The 13,950-nt window shown below is 43.6% G+C and overlaps 1 protein-coding gene across 2 annotated transcripts in view; it reads left to right on the top strand.

Moving 5' to 3' along the window:
- FRAS1 (Fraser extracellular matrix complex subunit 1) overlaps positions 1 to 13,950 on the top strand; it is an 868,026-nt gene that overhangs the window by 506,298 nt on the left and 347,778 nt on the right. For both annotated transcript variants that reach the window (XM_029600388.1, XM_029600395.1), the window contains exon 29: positions 1,329 to 1,649. In XM_029600388.1, coding sequence (XP_029456248.1) covers positions 1,329 to 1,649 — 321 coding nt within the window. The remainder of the gene's footprint in view (positions 1 to 1,328; positions 1,650 to 13,950) is intronic.

Here is a 13,950-nt window from a genome sequence, read left to right as displayed (position 1 = left end):
GTAAAATGACTGTACGCGTGGTAAATGGACATCCACTTGGATTTGTTAATGTGGTAGAAAACCATTTTGTCGTTCTTTCCAGAGCTGGTACAATGTTTCTGGATGTCCTAGGCAGCTTCAGATTTTGAACCCTCAATTCCGGCATCTTCTTCATCCTCCTCTGCTGCCTCTCTCCCCCCCCCCCCCCCTTTCTCCTACGCTGACATCTCCCTGCCTGCAGGTCTTCAGCATCCTCCTCTGTCAACCCAACCCACCCCCTAACCTCCAGTTCTGCTAGGCCTCCCACTGGGCATCTGCTACTAACAATTCCTCCCCCCTCCAAACACACATCAAATGCTGGTCCTGCTCCTCCGGCCAGTCCTTGGCCTCCTCTTCTGGCCCTCCTGGTGGGGCTTAGTCACCTCCTCTGCAAGGTTTCTCCTCTTGCTGAGTCACCATACACAGCTGCTCAGCTACATTGCCATGTCTGTCGGCCCTGCATCAGGCTGAGAGTGTATATGCGTGTGTACGTGACTGAGAGAACTGGGCGCCACACAGCACTCACAGTCCCCTCAGCACCAATGGCCTTGCCTGCTCCCTCTCCTGGGCACTCTTCCAAAGGAAGGATAGGAGACAGGCTCGACAGTGCAGGCACTGTGAGAGCACGATGCAACCTTTCTGGCCTCATAGCATGGAGCAGGGGATGGGAAGAAGGAAAGGTGGGTGCACCTGAAATTGGTGCAGTTTGAGGTAGCTGGGCTCAGCAGTGGGGGACTGCGGTGCATTTCTGACACCCCTTGCTACATGCTGCTCTAAGCTAGTATTGGAGGACGCCTTAGTCAGTCAGGTTTTCAGGGTATCCATAAAAAATATGCATGAGATAGATTTGCATGCACTGTCTCCATTTATATGCAAATCTACCTCATGCATATTTACTATGGATATCCTGAAACCTGATTGGCTAAGACATCCTCCAGTACTAGCTTAGGGCAGCATGTAGCAAGGGGTGTCAGAAATGCCCCGCAGTCCCCCACTGCATACTCAATGTGGATATCCTGAAAACTGGACTTAACAAGGGGCTACTCAAGTACTGGCTTGAGAAACACTGCCCTAAGCGACTGTCTCTGATGCCTAAGGGGTTGCACTGGCTCTGATTTGTTTCCTAAAGTTTCTTTACAAGTAAGAAGCTTTCAAGTTCTGTTTATTGCGACACAATCAGGATTATCTTTTAAAGATGAAGTAAAGTACAGCTTTCTTAACTAAATTAAGATTAATTTATATTGTTTGAACTCTCATCCTTCCACTTCCAGTGAATTAATCCAAGTACTGCTTTTTTTTTTTAAACCCAGGCCCTATTTGTACAGAGGAATGAACCTCTTTTGGTTGGAAAAGGTGAAGTTGGAGCTATAACTAGCTCAGTGCTAGATATTCAAGATGATGACAATCCCCAAGACATAGTGGTAGTTGTGTTAGACCCACCACGCCATGGCCGCCTGGTTACAGGTTCTGGAGATGCACCTGCCCTCTTGTTCCGGCTCGATGACATCTCAGGTGGCCTTCTTCACTATGTCCATGATGGTTCAGATAGCCAAGATGACGTGGCTCTCCTACAAGCAAACGATGGGCATTATTTCCAGAATATCCTTTTCCACATTCAATTAACTCCCAAGGTATGTTCTCTCTGTTAATCTGAGCACCACAAAAATAGATTTGTTAAATTATTCTTCCTCTAGATTTCAAATTAGCTTCTGCTATTCAAATTTGGTCAAGCAATTTTTATTTTGTTGCTCAGTGCAGAATATCAGTTTTTTTTTTATTTCTGTTTGTTCCTCAGCTCAAACAATTTCAAGTATTTGATACTGAGATAAAATAAATACTAAAGTTTGATATGTGGTCAGTCAGTATATTTTTAGAAATGAACTAACGTATGAAGGTGAATCATTGCTAAGTGTTTTGTGAAGTAAAGTCACAGTGTTATTCTCCACTGGAGTGGTAGCCAGTGGAGAGGCTACAGTATAGGCGTGATATGAATATCGCAGGCAGAACCTGTCAGGATCCTTGCAGCAGAGTTCTGAATTGTCTGCAAAGCCTTTAAGCTAGAAACAGGTAGGCCAAGGTAAATGGAATTACCATAATCAAGTTGTTATAGCACAAGACTTTGCAGGACTCTACGAAAATCAGAAAAGTTGAGATATGGTATTAACTTAGGAAAAAATTACTTTAAAGTAAGACATTTTTTATAACAGGTTTAATCTGAGTTAGAAAAGATAGGTTAGATTGAAACATTACCCTCTGATTTGTAATAAACTGAGCAAGAATGATGGCAACTGAGCTACTAGTATTTCACCGGATGGCATTCAGACGAAGTTTCAGATCTAACGTGTTCACTGATAAAAGTGAAGTTCTTATGAAACTAATCTGAATCAATAAAGTGTGGCGGAAGAGAAGATTTTAGTGAGTTGGGATCATGGCTGGATAAAAGAATGGACTTTGTTATTAAAAGGTTAAGGAATCTATTATGTAACATAGAGTAAACATTTTATTTTGGAGTACATTCCTGGGACTTTACACATGGTCTCAGAAGTGAGTTTTTCTGAAATTAGTTATTCAGTCTAATTCAGTTTCCTGTTCCTACCCAGATCAGTCCAACCCTATCAGCAGATGAAGGCAGAGAACAAAACTTTGAGGCACTGCTACATATCCGAGAGTGCCATCTGCAGTCCCTGAGTATTTCTCTGTCTCCAGCAGATGGTAGAGGTGCAATTCTGCAGTCTGTTAACAAAAATAAAAAAGCAAGAAAAGAAGACAGAATTTGTTGCAGTGCTCCCTGCAGTGTTAGGTACCTTTGTAGACCATCCCTCAGGTGGAGGGACTGAGGGGTCCTCCTAGTGCCTTCCCTTTGCCTAAGAAGATTTAAAAAATTGGTTAACTGGGAATGGGATTCCCCGGAGGCAGGTCTTAAGGTGGGGAAGGCGATGGTAAAGCTATACCCGTTGATGGAAGAGACCTTAGACCTGTTGAAGCTGCCAAAGGTAAATGCTGCAGTCTCTGCTGTCACCAAGAAACAACTATTCCAATGGTGGGTTCAGCCGCTCTGAAGGATGTTCAGGATCGTAGACGGAAGATGCAGTTAAAATGGATGTTTGAGGTTTCTACCTTGAGTCTCTGGGCAGCGATGTGTGACAGTCTGATGCAGAGGGCCTGCTTATGCTGGGTGCAGAAGGCTCAAGAGCAGAGTTCTACTTGACTCAGCAGCTCCATGCAGTCAGCCGCTTGGAAGCTGGAGTGGCTTATGTGAAGGGTGCGCTGTATGACTTGGTGTGGATGTCTGCCAGAAGCATGGTTTTGGCAGTGGCGGCTTGCAGACTGTTGTGGTTATGAAATTGATTGGTGAACACATGGTCTAAGTCCCAGCTGTGTAATCTTCCCTTCAAAGGGAAACTTCTGTTTGGGGAGGATCTGGACCCAGCTGATGAAGAGCTTGGGAGAGTCAATAGGGAATAGGTTGCCTGAAGATAAGATGAGTGGCAAGAAGAATTTCACAGCCCGTTCCCAGTTTTGGGATACAAACGTTTTTGTTCTGTTGTTGGGACAGAAGCAGTCTTCAGGAAGACAGCTGTCCTTTTGGGGTTCCCGCAGATCCTCCAGAGATTCCACTGGTCAGGGAATTGAGGGAGGAGAGTTAGCATAATGAAGCCAGAGTGCTCCATTCTTCCTTGGAGGCTGTGGGGGGAAGATTAGCCCGCTTCTACGGAGAGTGGACCAAGGTCACCTCAGACCAGTGGGTTCTGGAGGTGTTAAGAGACAGTTACACCTTAGAATTTTCACACCCCCATCAGGGAGGCCTTCCTAGAGTCCCATTGTTCGTCTTTAAGCAAGCTGGAGACAGTGTGGGATATTCTGTGGAGGTTGCTAAAGTTGGACACAGTTGTTCCAGTGTTCTATCCAAGCAAGGAGGGAGTAGGTACTCAATTTATTTTGTGGTTCCCAAAAAGGAGGGCACATTTCAATCATTCTGGATCTGCAGAGGGTCAATATGGCCCTGTGAGTTCTGCATTTTCACATGGAAATGTTGCACACAGTGATAGCATCAGTCCGCAAAAGAGAGTTCCTAGCATCATTAGATCTGATGGAAACCTACCTGCATATTCCCATTTGGATGGATCATCAGAAGTTTTTGAGGTTCAAGATGCTGGAACAATATTTCCAGTTCAAAGCTCTTCCATTCGGGCTGGCCACTGTGCCACAGACTTTCAGAAAGGTGATGGTGTTGTGGCGACAGCCCTGAGACAAGAGGGTATTCTGGTTCATCCATATCTGGACGACTGGCTCATCCGGGCAAAGATGGAGGAGGAACGCGGTCGCTCAGTGCAGTGGGTTAAGGACAGATTGTGGACGCTGGATTGGGTAATAAACCTGGTGAAGATCCATCTGGTTCCAACCCAATCGCTGGAATATCTGGGGGTGCTTTTCAATACTCAGAGGGGCAGGGTATTCCTGACCTCAGAGTGACAAAGTTGCAGATGCTAGTGACGTGCCTATTACATCTTCCGGTTCTCAAAGTCTGGAATTATTTGCATGTTCTTGGTTATATGGCATCCATATTGGATTTGGTTCCATGGGCCTTTGCTCATATGCGACACTTACAGAAGGCGCTCTTGTCCAGGTGGAGTCCATTGTCAGAACAGTATCATCTGGAGTCTCCGGACTTGGTAGTGGTTACTACAGACACCAGTCTCAAGGGTTGGGGGGCAGTCTGTCAGGAACAGTTGGCTCAAGGTCTGTGGACGCCGGCGGAAGCAGCCTGATTGATCAATCACCTGGAAACAAGGGCAGTTCGCAGAGCCCTGTAGGCATTCCTGCCTTGGATCAAGGGTTGGATGGTGAGAATCTTTTCCGATAATATGACAGTGGTGGCGTACATCAATCATCAAGGAGGGCTGAAGTCACGGGGTGGCTGTGGAGGCCCAGCATCTCTTTGCATGGGTGGAGCTTTTCCTTGTGGGAATAGCAGCTTCTCACGTCATGGGAATGGACAATGTGCAAGCAAACTTCTTCAGCAGGTAGCAGTTGGATCTGGGGAAATGGGAGTTGTCCCCGGAAGCCTGGACTATCATTTGCGACAGGTGGGTTGACCCCCAAGTGGACATCATGGCCACATGGCGCAATGTCAAAGCAGCCCGATTATTTAGTCGCAGATGAGAAGTCAGGTCAGAGGGAATAGATGCGCTAGTGTGCCCGTGGCCGAGAGGAATTCTGCTGTACATATTCCCTCATTGGCCTCTCATTGGATGTGTCTTGCGATGCATAGAGACGCACCTAGGGAGAGTGGTTCTGGTAACACTCTGGTTCTGGTAGCATCAGTGTGGCCACACTGACCGTGGTTCATGGATCTGGTGTGTCTTGCGATGGACTGGCCTCTCAGATTGGCCCAGCTCCCAGGGGTTCTTCCTCAAGGGCCCATATTCTCGGATCGGAAGGATCACTTTTGTCCTACGGCTTGGCTTTTGAGAGGCAGCAATTGTGACTAAAAGGATACTCAGAGCCGATTATTTCCACCTTGCTCCAGGCTAGAAGGCCTTCTACTTCTCTGGCTTATGTCAGGGTCTAGAAGGTTTTTGAGTAGTGGTGTTTGGAGCAGCGGCTGGATTTGCTAGGTGTGGACATTCCTCACATTTTGGCCTTTTTGCAACAGGGGTTATCAAAGGGGTTGGCTTCGCTTTGAGTGCAGGTATGAGCCTTGGGTTGCCTTAGGGGGAATGCCTTGGCCTCTCACCCTGATGTCATTCATTTTCTGAAGGGCTTAAGCATTTGTGTCCTCCGGTGAATAAGGTTTGCCCTGATTTGAGTCTTAATTTGGTTCTGAAAGTGATCTGTGGACCTCTGTTTGAGCCCTTCGAGGAGCTTTGGTAAAGGACTTCACCTTGAAGACAGTGTTTTTGCTGGCCTTTTGTTCAGCCAGACAGATTTTGGAGCTTCAGGCTTTGTCCTGCAGAGATCTGTTCTTGCGTATTTCCAAGCACAGGGTTATGTTGTGTACAGTTCCATCCTTTTTACTAAAGGTAGTGTCCTCTTTTCATATTAATCAGATGGTTGAGCTGCTGGCCTTTCTGAAGTGGTTTCAGGATTCATCGCAATCTAAGGAACTTCATCTTTTGGATGAACGTCGGGTTCTGTTACGGTATCTCAAAGTCACTAATGGTTTTCAGTGATCAGATCATCTCTTTGTGTTTGGTGAAGCAAAGAAAGGAGTCAAAAGCTTCTAAAGCCACGATTTCCTGTTGACTGAAAGAGATCATTTGTTTGGCTTATATTTGTAGAGGTTGAGAAGTGCCGTCAGGTCTGCGAGGGCATTCTACAAGAGCGCAAGCTGCCTCTTGGGCAGAATGTCAGTTATTTTCACCTCAGGAGATATGCAGAGCTGCAACTTGGTCTTCACTGCATACTTTCACCAGACATTATCGTTTGGATGTTTGGGCACAAGAAGATGCTGCATTTGGTGAAAGTGTATTGCAGACAGGTCTTTCAGGCAATGTAGGGATGGTTGGGAACATCCCACTTGTCTGGACTGATCTGGGTATGAACAAGAAAGGAAAATTGGTTCTTACCTGCTAATTTTTGTTCCTGTAATACTACAAATCAGTCCAGAGATCCATCCCCATGCTTCCAAAAGACCGAAGTTCTCAGAGTTTATCCACAAATCGTAAATAGGTTGAGCCATAGAGGTTAAGTGGTTATCGTTGCTTGCGAGGAAGTGGGGGCTGCAGTTAAGGAGGGCTCCAACCCTGAGTTAACTATTTGCCCTGGGTGGTGGGATCAATTTTGTTTACACATTGACTTGGGTACAGGTCAATACTTGAGGGATTGCAGGTGGCACTCTCGGATATGTAGCAGTGCCTCAAACTTTTGTTCACTGCCTCCATCTGCTGGTAGGGATATGCAAAACCCCCTTGTCTGGACTGAGCTGTGGTATTACAGGAATGAAAATTAGCAGGTTTTCTTTTTGTTTAGATAAAAATTTAAAAATGAATTAGCTGAGAGTCATTCTGCTCAACTCTACAGTATTCAAGAGCAATACATGTTTGTTATAAAAGACATAATCATTTCTAAAGTTAAAAAAAAGGACAAAATGAGAGCCTTTATGGTTGCAAGGCAGAATCTGTGTCATGATTCAATGTTCTGCTGTAAAGGGAATGCACACTCCAGTTTGCATATGTAAGCTAGTCTGGGAATTCTATGGATTTGACCCAGAAACGCCAGGAATTTGCATAACTTGCCAGGTGGATCTCTGGGGAAACATGTGAAAGCTTCATGCAGAGGCATTTTTAGGCATGGGCTCATGCCCTGAGTCTGTTGGATTGTGCTTATAAACAGCTCTCTGCTTCCTGCTGCAGCCCCTCCCCTCCCAGGCAGTGTGTTGGAATTAGAAGTAGCTTGGGTGTGCCTGGAGCAGACAGCGCAGAGCAAATAAGAGCCACTCTGTTCCCTAATCCAGCCCCTCCCCTCTTGTTATTCAGGGACAGGAGAAGAGAGGGTAAGGATGGAACAGACTCTGCAGAGCAAAGAATCCTTTCTGTTCCTGCTCCAGGCCCTCCTGCCCCTTCCTCACCCACAAAACTGGCTATTAAAATCTGAAACAAAGCTAATATACATCAGTGGCTCAGCCAGAACTGATTTTTTAGGGGGGCCCAAGGTTAACATGGATGGGCAGTAGGCATATAAGTCTGAGCCCTACTAGTTGCACTCTTATCGATAAATAATGCCTTAGAGTGCACCCGACAGTGGATATCTAAGTAGTCTGCAACTCTTAAGGTTACCTTCGGTCCCCCTAATTTTAGGATTACAGTAGTAATGGGGTAAGGATGACTGTTCCCATGTATGCAACCAATATTGAGGAACCATTCATGTCTCAGACTGACAGATTTTACAGAGTCCTTTAATGCCAGCGTCCAAGCAGACTCCAATCAGCCTTGCTCAGTCCTACCCATTTATTCCAACAGATGCTTGCAAAGCTTCTGGATTAAGGCCCTCAGAGGCAGATTTCAAAATAGGGCCTAAAGCACAGTCCATCAAAGGACAGTCAGAAGAGCATAAGAGGTATCATGCTGGCTCAGACCAGTGGTCCAACGAGTCCGGGACACTTGCAAGATCCCTTCACTATTGCTCATTCCCAGCCGTAGAAGGTTCTGATCCCCACCTGTCCTCCAGAAACTTGCCTAACCCTTTTTTAAATCCAGCAGCGCTAGTAATCTTGACCAAATTCTCCAGCAACAAAATCCATGGCTTAATTGTGAATTGACTGAAAAAATATTTAAATTTATTTGAAATCTGTTACTAGTCAGTGCACATTTAAGCTATTGCTTGAGAATGTGGTCAAGGCTGCTAGCATACCCTGTCCTTGTTCAAATGCCTGCTCTGCCCATAAACCACACACTTCATTTTGAGAGGCAAGTCATAGTGCAGAGTCTGATTATAGATAGTTCCTGGAGATTTGACTTTAGGTCTCACCTGGAAGTAGTTTTACCTCTATTCTTCCTGTTTCCTTTTTGGAGGATATTTAATTGGTGACGTTGTATGTGCAGCAGAGCTCGCCTCCAGATTCTTATTTTCCTTTGCAGCAACTCTCAGGATAGGGAGGATCTGAGTTCTCCCTCCTAGGAAATCCTTTAAGAGTTCTTAGGGTCAGCTGTCAAGTGAGAAGTCAGAAGTCTGCCCTTTTAGAAAACCACAGCCAGAATACCAAGGGCAGGAAATCTTGGCTTGATAAAAGTTCTCCACCAGCTGTGCAACTGTACCTAGGGTTTGTATTTGTGAGCCCCAGCTCTGTTAAGTGAGCCCATGTTGTTAATACAAGTAAAACCTGCTCCAGTGCAATCCAGTCCAGGAAGTCTTCCTTGGAGCTCCACCTGGATCACAGACGCCTTGGTCACTGCCGGATCTCCATCTGGGTGACAGAAATCAGTGAAACGCAGGGCAAAAATTCACAGATGACAGCAGCATAAAATTTGTTTGGTTTGGAACTGATGATCATAGGCATTCGGGATCAAATCGAGCCAGTCCAGAATGGCAGTTTTCATCATGACCTGTTCTTCAAAAGCAGCCCAGCTTCCCTTATTAACGGGAGAGTCCCGTCACCTCCAACAAAGCAGCAAAGACATCAACAAATATATCTAAATCATCATCTGAGCATATTTTGTCTATCAGGAGTTAGCTGGACTTCTGTGCTTGATTCAAAGATGTATTTATTTATCAATCACCTTACTGTTAAAAATGCCCAAAGCGGCTTTGCTGCTGCAGTCAGTTACATCAGATGCAGTTACAATACCGCCTCTTGCTGCTGCTGATAATCAGCCTACTGGTACCGAAAGCCTACCTTATTTATTTAACACTTTTCTATACCGACCTTCATGGTAACGACCATATCAGATCGGTTTACATCAAAGAGTGTAAAAATCTGAAACAAAAATTAAATTAAACATATGAATGGAGGCGGCAAAGTTACATTCAACAAGGACGGTGAACTTGGAGGCTTAATCAGCTAGAAAGAGAGGCCTAGGATGGCAGAAAACTAGTAAAATAATACAATAAGGTGAGCGGGCTAGCGCTTAATGAACTTTGAGGTACAAGGTTCCATCGTTCATGAAGGGAATTAGGTCATCTAGTGTGTATCCGGGGGATCTGAGAAGGCTTGGCGGAAAAGCCAAGTCTTAAGCCAAGTAACCTTCAACTTCTAAAATTTGACCTGCTGTAATTGAAGTGTGTTACAGTGCCACATTTACATGTCAGCGACTGTGGACCAGGTTCAGCTTGTGGCTTTTTATTCCTCGGCTTCCCCAGCAGCCCAGGATCTTAAACTTTAAAAGGCAGCACAATAAATTGCAGCTTTTCCTCGGCAGCAGAACAAAAGGCAAAATTATCAGGAAAAAAAAAAGGTTTACCGTCCCGTCCCCCCCCTCATCTTGGTAAGAGGGGGGTCCTAAAAGGAGCAGTGGCAGTGAGAGCCACAACCTCCTGAAAGTCTCCTGTCTGCTAACAGAGCTCTTTATAAACTGCCAGAAAACAACCCCCTAATTAATATGTGACAACGGCTGCCCGTCCGGAAGAAGAAAGCTGAGGAGCTAGTAAGAATCTGATCTGCATCCTGGGTTCAAGCCGCAGCCGGATCTATGTCCCCTATTATAATTGTATGGCTGAGGCAGAGAGAGGTTAGGGTGTATCTGTGGTTGCACAGAGAGAGCTGAGAGTAGAATCTTTAGGCAGTGACCTAAAATGCCCATCTGTCACCCTCCGTTCTCCTCCCAGTCACACTCTGTGAATTTTAACCTCTAATACAGCTTTTTAAAAATAAGTGCTCCTTGCGAGGACATTATGCTATAACCATGATGATATTTAGAAATTATGCTTTTGATGGAGCTATAATCCAGCTGAGAGCAGAGCATAGGATAGAACTGGCAGATACCTTACTTCTGGGATATCCTATTTATTACCTTCCCACAGTAGCCTCAGGCAGTGAATGAGTCAGGATTTTACTTCTGCAAAGATGCTGTCTAGACATACAGCAGAGAATATTCTTTTTTTTTGATTGTTTTCTAAAATGTTGTTGTCATTGTAGTATGTCTTTAGCTGTAGGGCTTCCTAATGAGTGAGTGGATTATTCAATGTGGCATAAACTGAACATACCTTTTATTTATGGATTTCATGTTCAAGATGTGAACATTACCTGTTCACATCTTGAACATATATTATATTATAGATGCTTAAAACTGTAGTCCATAATGTAGTTGCTTAAGTGGGACACATATTGTATAATTTAGAACATTGCCACTGATAGAATTGAATAATGTGCAGTCAGCTTTTTTCTTGCGTTCTCAATGTTGACTTTCTTTCTAATATTTTTCAGTGCCCTGAAGTCTGAGGGCCTCCATCCTTTCCTGGAATTGAGAAGCACCAGGCATATATACATTCATTGTTTGACATGTTGACACAGATTGCCCGACTAAGCAGTAACCAATGACAAGATCTCAGTGTAGGAGAAGCCATAGTGCTAAGAGATTATTCATACTGTACAATCATGTCATGGGCCTTTCTTGACCTTTCTCTTTTGGCCTCACAGATTGAGGAAGATGTTTTTTAAAGCATTTGGTGCTCTTTGTCTGTGTAATGTACTGCTGGTTGTATGTACATCAACCATTAATTTCCATCTAAATGCATACAGAGTAGGGTTGCCAACAAGCTTCATGTTTGCTGAGCAGGCTGAACCAGCCCTGGTTTTGCCCCACTGCATGTATGGACTTGTTTTTCTGTTTTTGTTAGGGAAATCAAAGTGCTTACAACGGGGTGTAATATAGTAAATGATGGCAAATAAAGACCAAAAAGGCCCATCCAGTTTGCCCCATTGAGATTCATCCTCATTTATTTATCTATCTATCTGTCTATTTATTTATTGGCATTTGATATTCTACTTTTTACCATGAATGGTCCCAAAGCGGATTACAGTAAATTTAAAATGGTTACAATAGTGTTAGATCAACTTCAAATAATAAAACATCTAAAACCTCTACTTCACCCCCATGATTTCAAAACCGTCCTTCAAGCCCTCATATTTTCAGGTTTGGATTACTGCAACTCCCTTTTGATCGGCCTTCCAAAATCTTCTTTGAGACCCTTGCAGCTCCTTCAGAATGCTGCAGCCAGAGTACTAACAGGCAAAAGAAAAGCTGATCACATTACACCTGTTCTCAACCAATTACAGTGGCTCCCTATTGAAAAAAGAGCAGAATTCAAAGTTCTCACCATACTCCACAAAGCAATATACAAAGCCGACTACTCCGCCTTTGATGACATCATTCACATTCATTGCTCTCAACGAACTACAAGAACTGCCAGCAAAATTCATCTAGTGATTCCCTCACTTCCACAGGCCAAATTATCCTCCACCAGAAACAGAGCCTTTTCCATCATCTGCCCAAAGCTCTGGAATTCGTTACCTCATTTCCTCACCAATCAAGAAAACTTAAAATCCTTCAAAAAAGACCTAAAATCCTGGCTACTCAGCCAATCTTTTAAAGATAGCACTCAATGACTTTAAAGTATTTTAACATATACTGCTATTTTTCAACATCCCCCTTGATCAATCTCCCTGTTTCAATGATACAGATGCCCTTCAATGCTTCATGAGATCTTTGTTCATCTTTTCAGGGTTCTACCCTGTGTTATCTTGTTATACTCATATAGAAACATAGAAACATAGAAATGACGGCAGAAGAAGACCAAATGGCCCATCCAGTCTGCCCAGCAAGCTTCCCTCATTTTTTCTCTCATACTTATCTGTTTCTCTTAGCTCTTGGTTCTCATTCTCATTCTCCTTGTTATGTCTCTATTCATCGTCAATTTTTAAATTGTAAACTTCATACATCGTTCAATGTAACATGTTGTTTTTGTATGTAAACCGGAGTGAAGGCAACTCTGCTATACCTCGGTATATAAAAAAAATGCTAAATAAATAAATAAATAAAACAGACAATATAGGTTGGCATTTATGGAAGTCATGCATGTTAAAAATCCCAAAAGCAACTAGACACCAACTCTCTCCTTGGGTCTTCCACAGGCTCGTACAACCCCTCTCTCATATCTGTCTCAAGCATTGCCAGGTCTATCAGCGTTGGCCTCCCCATGCTTTTGTTTGAATCCTGATGAAGACAGACCAGTGCTTAGATGGTGCCTAGATCATCCTGACAAGCAAAAAATTTAGCCAATTGGCAACCCTAGCTGCATAGGCGGATTTTGAATGTACACCAAAAGCTGAGTATCTGAACTTACAAAGTAACTTGGTATTCCTAAAAAGTTTGGTAAAAAGTAGAATATTTTGAGCCACAACAATCTCCAAAGCCTGGTATGCTGATCTCTATGAAAATAAAAGTTGATTTTTTTTTTTTTTTATAAATAGCCTGACCTTAACATATTGTCCTCAAGATAAATTAATATGAAAAGAGGATGGAATTCAGACAGCAACATTAGAAAATAGATATAAATAATGCAATTACCAGTTAAAGGAAATAAGAACATTAAAATCTGCATTTTTTTCCTTCATGCTTTTTATTTAATTTCCGAGTAGATAAAATTGGTACTTAAAATATTTTCCCCACTCATTAGAACGATTCCCCCTACTACTACTACTACTACTTTACATTTCTATAACGCTACACAACATACGCAGCGCTGTACAAACATACAAAAAGACAGTCCCTGCTCAGTAGGGCTTACAATATAATAAGGCAAACATACAGGACAAGAGACTTGTTTAAAAGAAAAGAAAGTTAGTCAAAACTAAAAGCAGACAATCAGGCATAAGACTTAAAAGCAGTTTCAAAAAGGTGAATCTTTAGATGGGATCTAACCATGGCAAGAGAGGGAGCATGACGCACCAGTTCAGGAAGACTATTCCAATCCCATGGTCCAGCCAGGAAGAAAGCACAGAGTCTGGAATTGGCATTAGAGGAGAAGGGCACGGACAGGAGTGACTTAGCCAATGAGCGTAGTGCACGAGGAGGGGTGTAAAGAGATATAAGAAAGGGCTGACAAATCAAGTGAGAAAAATGTTTTGTTTTCATGTAATTATTTTTACTTTGCAATCCATGCTACTACCTGTTTATTTCTACATGTTCTATAGAAACATAGACATGATGGCAGAAAAGGACCAAATGATCCACCCAGTCTGCTCAGCAAACATATGCCAGTATCTGCTGCACTGTGCAGGCTACCCCCATGCTTATCAGCTTCCCACACCATAAAAGTCAGGGCCCTCAGATGCTGTTTGAATGCAATTTCCCTTAACCCTTGCTGTGAAAGCAGAGAGCAATGTTGGAGCTGCATTAAAAGTATCAGGCTTAGTGATTAAGGGTAGTAAAAGCAGCATCAGCAAGTTACCCCCATGTTTATTTGTTCCCCAAACCGTAAAAGTCAGTGCTGTCT

The sequence above is a fragment of the Rhinatrema bivittatum genome, chromosome 1, assembly GCF_901001135.1.
Source record: "Rhinatrema bivittatum chromosome 1, aRhiBiv1.1, whole genome shotgun sequence".
Taxonomy (NCBI): domain Eukaryota; kingdom Metazoa; phylum Chordata; class Amphibia; order Gymnophiona; family Rhinatrematidae; genus Rhinatrema; species Rhinatrema bivittatum.
This window is presented reverse-complemented; position numbering and strand designations above follow the sequence as displayed.